The 6,000-nt window shown below is 64.3% G+C and overlaps 1 protein-coding gene across 27 annotated transcripts in view; it reads right to left on the bottom strand.

Moving 5' to 3' along the window:
• CACNA1G (calcium voltage-gated channel subunit alpha1 G) overlaps nucleotides 1-3,961 on the bottom strand; it is a 63,453-nt gene extending 59,492 nt beyond the window's left edge. For 8 of the 27 annotated variants that reach the window (XM_072780069.1, XM_072780073.1, XM_072780072.1 and 5 more), the window contains exon 1: nucleotides 3,046-3,961. In XM_072780069.1, the coding sequence (XP_072636170.1) occupies nucleotides 3,046-3,287 (242 nt within the window). In that variant the 5' untranslated portion in view covers nucleotides 3,288-3,961. The remainder of the gene's footprint in view (nucleotides 1-3,045) is intronic. The other 19 variants (XM_072780083.1, XM_072780074.1, XM_072780082.1 and 16 more) reach the window with 4 other exon arrangements.
• Between the last annotated feature and the right edge of the window lie 2,039 nt (nucleotides 3,962-6,000).

The following is a 6,000-nucleotide window of genomic DNA, read 5'->3' on the forward strand; positions in this document are numbered from 1 at the left end:
TATTTCCTCTGAGGACCAAAATGGAGATTCCTCCCTAGGTAAGAGAAAGGCAGATTTGGGGGCACTGGGACAGTGGCAAGGAAAACTCCAGAAATTCTGGGCCCCCTCCTCTCCAGACACACACACAGTGACGCAGTCACACACTCACACTCACTTCTGGAAGCCATTAGGGCTCCTGCCTTTTGGGCCTCCCCCTCTCCTCCCCCAACTCCTGGCAGGCTCCCTACTCCCCCTCTGGCCCCCCTCCCACTCCCCCTCTCGGCATCCCAAATGCCAGCCTGTGATTTCCAAATGAGAAAAAGCTGTGCTGGGCTCCGAGCTTGGAGAAACTCCTACACAAACTTCCAGATGTGACACAACAGCCGGAGAGGGAATGCTCAGGATCTCCTTCCCGGGAGGGGCGACGCACTCCCTCACACTTCAAGAAACACATATTGGAAAGTCCAACTCACTCCCCTATAACTGGGGGGGGTGGCTACTGATGTGAGTGCCCCAGATCTTCCCAGTACCAGCGCATGCTCTTCTGAGCCTCTCTTCTTCCTGCTGCCCTCCCCTCCCCCAACACACACACACACACACACACACACACACACACACACACACACTACTTCCTACCTGGGTCTAGATCTCCTCTCTAGGAAACCTGGTGTCTTAGAGGCTAAAGTGGGAGAGGTTGAGAAAAATGCCAACAGAAGTCTAACTAGCTTCAGCTGGTGGGGGAGGTGTCCCTATGTCCCTGAGACTCAACAGAGCCGGGAACCTTGTGGAGGCAAGGGAAGCTTCACTGATACCCAAAAAGAGAGAAAGGTAAAGACCGAGGTCCAAAAGTCAGCTCAGAGCCCCTCTGGCAATGAAAATACAGGTTTCCCTTGACATTCAGGTGTGATGGGATTTGTAGGGCACAGCTTAGGGCAGCCAAGAAATTGTTCTCAACCCATCTTCAGCCAACCCAGGCTCAGTGACTTGTCTAGACCTAGTGATGCCAATGCCCCACACCCCAGACTCCCACCATTCCAGACATAAGCCTGCTCCTCTATCCCTGAGAGGAGCACTGGGGTCCCACCTCTCTTTCCTCATTCCAGGCCTCTCCACTTGCTTCTTCCCAGAACCCCTCAAGAAAGGAACCTGCCTCCACCCAGAACCATCCACTAGCACCTAGAGACAGGGCAGGTGGGGAGATGCTGGCCCAGAGTTCTGGTTGTTTTACACAGAGATAGAAAGGGGAGAGAAGATCTCTATCTCCCCTGGACCCCTGAGGAGGAGGGGTGGGGGATGGGGCTTTTTACCATTTATGAAGAGGGTAGGTGGTTAGAGGTAGAGAGGGGGATGCCCAGGGCCCATCTTCTCAGAGACATTTCTTCCCCAAGTCCATCTCTACTGTGGAGAAAGGAGCCAGGGGGGGTAAGGATGTGGAGGTGGCGGGGGAGTCAGAGCCCTCTGAGACCCCCTACTTCTCTCTTTCTGCAGCTCAGACAGAAAAGAAGATGGGGCAAAGGATGAAGAGAAGGTGTAATGAGGGGAGCTTCCTAAAGACCTGCGGGGTGTAGAAGATGGGGGTTGGGGGGCGACCCAAGCTCACATCCCCGCTTTGCGCACTAGAGGCAGCAGAGCTGCAGAGAGTGAGGGCGGCACCAAGCTCCCCTCACCTCCCCCAAAGCAGAGTCCCGGTTGGGCTCTCAGGGTTTACAAGGGAAACCTGAGGTCTCCCACCCTGGTTCAAAAGAGCCTCTGAGCTGGGAGAAAGGAGTCAGGAGAAGCTGTCAAGACCTGGGATGGCAGTGCACCCCCCTTTCCTTCCGGCAGTGATGGGACCCACCCGGAGCCCCGCATTAGCCAAGCAGCGCTTTGTGCCAGGGGCTAAGTGGGAGAGGCCATGGGGCTGAGGGGGCCAGGATCTCCCATATCACCCCAGACCAGGCAGAGGAGAGGGGGCAGTGCCCAGTCTATCTCCCTGGAATGTGGGGCTTGCATTCCACAAACCCAGCCAAGGAGCAGCCCTTGGGGTGCTGGACCCGAGTCTTCCTTAGCCAACCAGCTCACAGCGTCACTGTTCCCCCAATACTTTCTTGGAGGCTGCGGTCTCCCATACCTGCTCTGCCGACAGGCGGGAGCACTCTCTATTTGTGACAGGGTAACTTGGACCGGCTCAATCCCATCCCCCGCTGGCCAAAGCTCCCGACAGTCTTTCCCTCTACAAGAAAAAAAAAAAAAAATCCAGCACAAAACTCCCCAACCCCAACACAAAGCACCCCGCGCTGAATGAAGAATTAGGGAAAAGGGAGGCACTCCAAGCCAGTGGGCTCCAGCTGAAAGGGTCCCTACTCCAGCTCTGGGGGCAGACAGCTTCCCCTTCACCACCACATCTTGTTCTCATTCTGCGCCCCTGACATCAGCCGCCGCCGGAATCTCCTTGTTGTGCCTCCAACCCGCGGGTGGGGGTGGGGGAGTTGGGACCTGGTCCCCGCCCCCCAACATCTCCCTCTGGGTCAGTGAAAACCCCTCGGCCTCAAGGACCAGGTCGGGGGTGGGGATCAGACCCTAGAATCCACCTCAAACTTTGCAGCGGGGGCAGGAGGGAAACCCAGGAGATCGCAGTCCCCCCTCCCCCGTCCCCGCAGCTTCCTCCCCACCCCACCCCCCAAACTCGGAAACCCAACCCAGCTCGCTAACGGGCGGCGGGCGGAGTAGAGCTCCCAGGCTCCCGAAGCTTCCCACATCTGGAGGATGACGACCCTCCCCTGCCCACATCTGGAGAGCATCCAGCTACAAACCAGCGGGGCACGTCTCCTCTCTTTCCCTGGCCCGGATCCCAGCCCCCCAAGGAGGACCGAGGTGTGTGTACCGAGGTGGGGCTGGTCTGGGGTATCCGCCAAACCTGCTCGCGTCTCCGCTCCCACTCGGAAGCCCCCTCCCTCCCTCAGCGGCCCCACTCGTCTGCCCACCTTCCAGGCTCACTTCTCCGACTCACCTGGCCTTCGGTCCCCTCCCGCGGCGCGGCCCGCCCCCCTGCGGACCCCGGCCCGGCCGTCGTGCCCCGGAGGATATGGGTTACAGACCGTGCGGAGACACCAGCTCCGCGGGCGGCTGTCCTGGCTCAAGTAGAAGAAAACCACCGGGGCCAGCGCCGGGTAGGGCAGCCCCTCCGCCTCGGAGTCGGCGCTGCCCGGGTCCTTCTCCGCCGACCCCGGCCCCGGCCGGCCCCCGGCCCCCGACAGATCGTTGAGCCGCATGAAGCTCCGGGGCTGTCCTGACTCCTCGGTGCCCGCTCCATCCTCCTCCTCGTCCATCCTCTGGCCAGCCGGGGCCCCGGGCGGTCTCGAGAGGGGCGAGCGGCGCCCCTCGGAGGAGGTGTCCTCACGCCACCGGGGGGCCCCGGCGGGGGCGCATCTGGGGGGCTCTAGGGTGCAGGCTGAGCCCCCGGGAGGGCCAGTTCAGCCCAGCTCCCCCTGCCCGCAGGGGCATGCTGCCCGCGGGGCGCCGGGTCGCAGGGCAGCCCCGCCCGGCGCGAGTCCCGCTTCCCCAGGGCTCCTGGGGCCCCCCCGGGCCAGCCGGCCGGCTCCCCCTCACTTTGTTCCGGCTTCTTCGCTTCGCGCCCAGGCTCCGGTCGCCCGATTCGGCGCTACCTTCGGAGAAGCGGCCGGGAGAGGGGTAGAGAGAAGGGGGTCGGAGAGCGGGGCGTACCGGGGAGGGGCGCCCCCTCTTCCCGCGGCGCAGCTGGAGCAGGATCTAAGGGGTCGGCATCGTCCCGGCTCCGCGCCAGCGGCGGCGGGGGGAGGGGAGGAGGGCTCTCTTTGAGGGTGGGTTTGGAGGGGGTGGGGGGCGGCTCTTTCCTCCGCCCCGCGGCGGGCTCACGGTCCGGGATGGGCGGGGAGACGGTGGGGGGCCGTCCCGGGCGGGGGCGGAGGCGGAGATGCCGCCGCAGCAGCCGCCGCGGTGGCTGCCGCTGCCGTAGCTGTCGCCGGCGCCACTGCCTCCTCCTCCGGCCGAGACGCGGAGCGAGCGAGCGAAAGCGGCGGCGAGGAGCCCGGCGCACGCCACAGCTGGATCCCTCACTCCAACTTCAAGCCTCGGCCCCGCCTCCCCCCAGCCAGCCCCGCAGCCAATGGCCGCGCGCCGCCGGCTCCGAGCCCCGCGCCCATTGGCCGGCCGCCGTGGCAGCGAGGGCGGGGGCGCGGGAGAGAGAACCACAGCTGGAATTCTGTTCCCACCCCGGAGCCCAGCACCGCCCCTCTCCCCTCCCCTTGCCCCTGGGCCCGCTCCCGAAGGCCGGAGCCAATGAGACGGCTACCCAGACCGAACCCACTTTCCTATTGGCCGCTGGGGTCTCCGGGACTCCCCCCGAGGGAGCCCCGGGGAAGCAGAGGACTCGGCGCCGGGTCCTGGGATAGCGCCGACGGCCCCGGGGCATCCTTTGTCCACGACCCCTGAATTGGACCACAGCCGAAGGGTGGGGCTCAGCTCTGGGCGGGCCTGGAGAAGAGAGGCTGGCGGCCGGGCTGCGGGGTGTGACCAGGGTCCCGGAGGGAAATCCCCACCTGATTAATCGCCCACCCTGGAGTCGAACCGGGGAGCAGGACCGAAGAAGAGGAGGAGCGGAGAAGGATGTAAGGGATGTAGGGGGTAGGGCTTCAGGCTGGGGGTGGGGTGGGGGGATGGTCTTGGGGAACCGGGAGGAGCCGAGGGAAGTCAGGGGCTAGCAAGGTCTGCGTGTGCTTTCCACCTGCCTCTCAGCCCTGTAGACCCCTTCTGCGGCTTTGACCCTGACCTTCTAATCCTGACCCGCTGACCCTAACCTCAAGTCAACACTCCAGCCCCTAGGAATCCTTTGAAGGCTCTGGATTTCTCTCAGGGGCTTAGTGCTTGAACACGTGGCCCCAGACAGGTCATGTCGAGCCCAGGGCCCCCAGAGCAGCTGAGGATGCAGAGAGAGGCTCCTGCGAAGGGACCTGCTGGGGCCTCGACTATGAGGGAGGGGGTGGAAACACGGAGCTGGGGTTTCTGAGTCTTGGCCTGCAAAGTGTCACCAACCCTCCCCGCGCCCCACTCCGTGCCTCAGCTTTTCCCTCTGAGTGCCAGTATGGCTGGGGGGCCGTCCGCAGGACAGGAGCTTCGCGTGGCCGCCCTCCTCGCATGCCTCTGTTCTACCCAGAGCGTGTCCTCGAGGCTCACACGCACGTGCACAGCCCGGGCCTCGCCCCGCCCCTGCTCCCCGAGTCCCCGGGCTCAGCCAGCTCCAGCCCCCTCTCGCCGCCGCCGCCGCCGCCGCCGCCGCCGCCCCCCCAAGGCTGCAGGTGCCCGGAGCAGAGCGCCGCGGGAGAGCTGGGCGCTGGAGTGAGGTAGGTCGGGGAGGGCATCGAGCATCAGACGTCGGGAAGCGCTTCCCACCTCTGGGAAGGTAGACACGGCCGCGGCGGAACCAAGCAGGTCAGTCAATTCTCTGTCCCAAATATTCGGGTCGCTGACGCCACAGCGGAGAGGCAGGGGCATGGACCGGGTGACCTCCCAACCCCCGCCCCCCGACTCCCGAGGCTGCGCCACCCGCCACCCGCGCAGGCCCCGCGCGCCTCCAGCCGCCTGCGGCGAGTGTCTCAGCTCCCTCGCGGGCGGCTCGCAGGGAGTGCGGCGGGGAGGGCCACGCCGCTGCAGCCTCCCGGGTTGCCCTTTCCCCAAATCCGAGCACCGAGTTGTGTAAATGAGGCCGAGCTCATTTGCATTTCATGCTAATGAGCAGATCCCTTAAGTGCCTTTCCCTCCTGGCGGGAGTCTCTGCTCTCATTCCGCGTGTGTGCGGTGCCAGGCTTGAAGTCTCAGCGGTCTTCTGGGAGAGGGGCCTATTTATGGTTCACTCCACGTGTCTGACACCTTCGTCTGCAGTCTGCCTCCTCGGCCTGCCCTTCCCCGATGGGGTCAAGAAGCCCCAGGGCTGACACCGGGACGTAGTGACTTTAATCATCCCTGCTTTGCAAAGGGGATGATGAGCCCAGAGAGGCTGGCCCAGCC

The sequence above is a fragment of the Canis lupus genome, chromosome 16, assembly GCF_048164855.1.
Source record: "Canis lupus baileyi chromosome 16, mCanLup2.hap1, whole genome shotgun sequence".
NCBI classification, from domain to species: domain Eukaryota; kingdom Metazoa; phylum Chordata; class Mammalia; order Carnivora; family Canidae; genus Canis; species Canis lupus.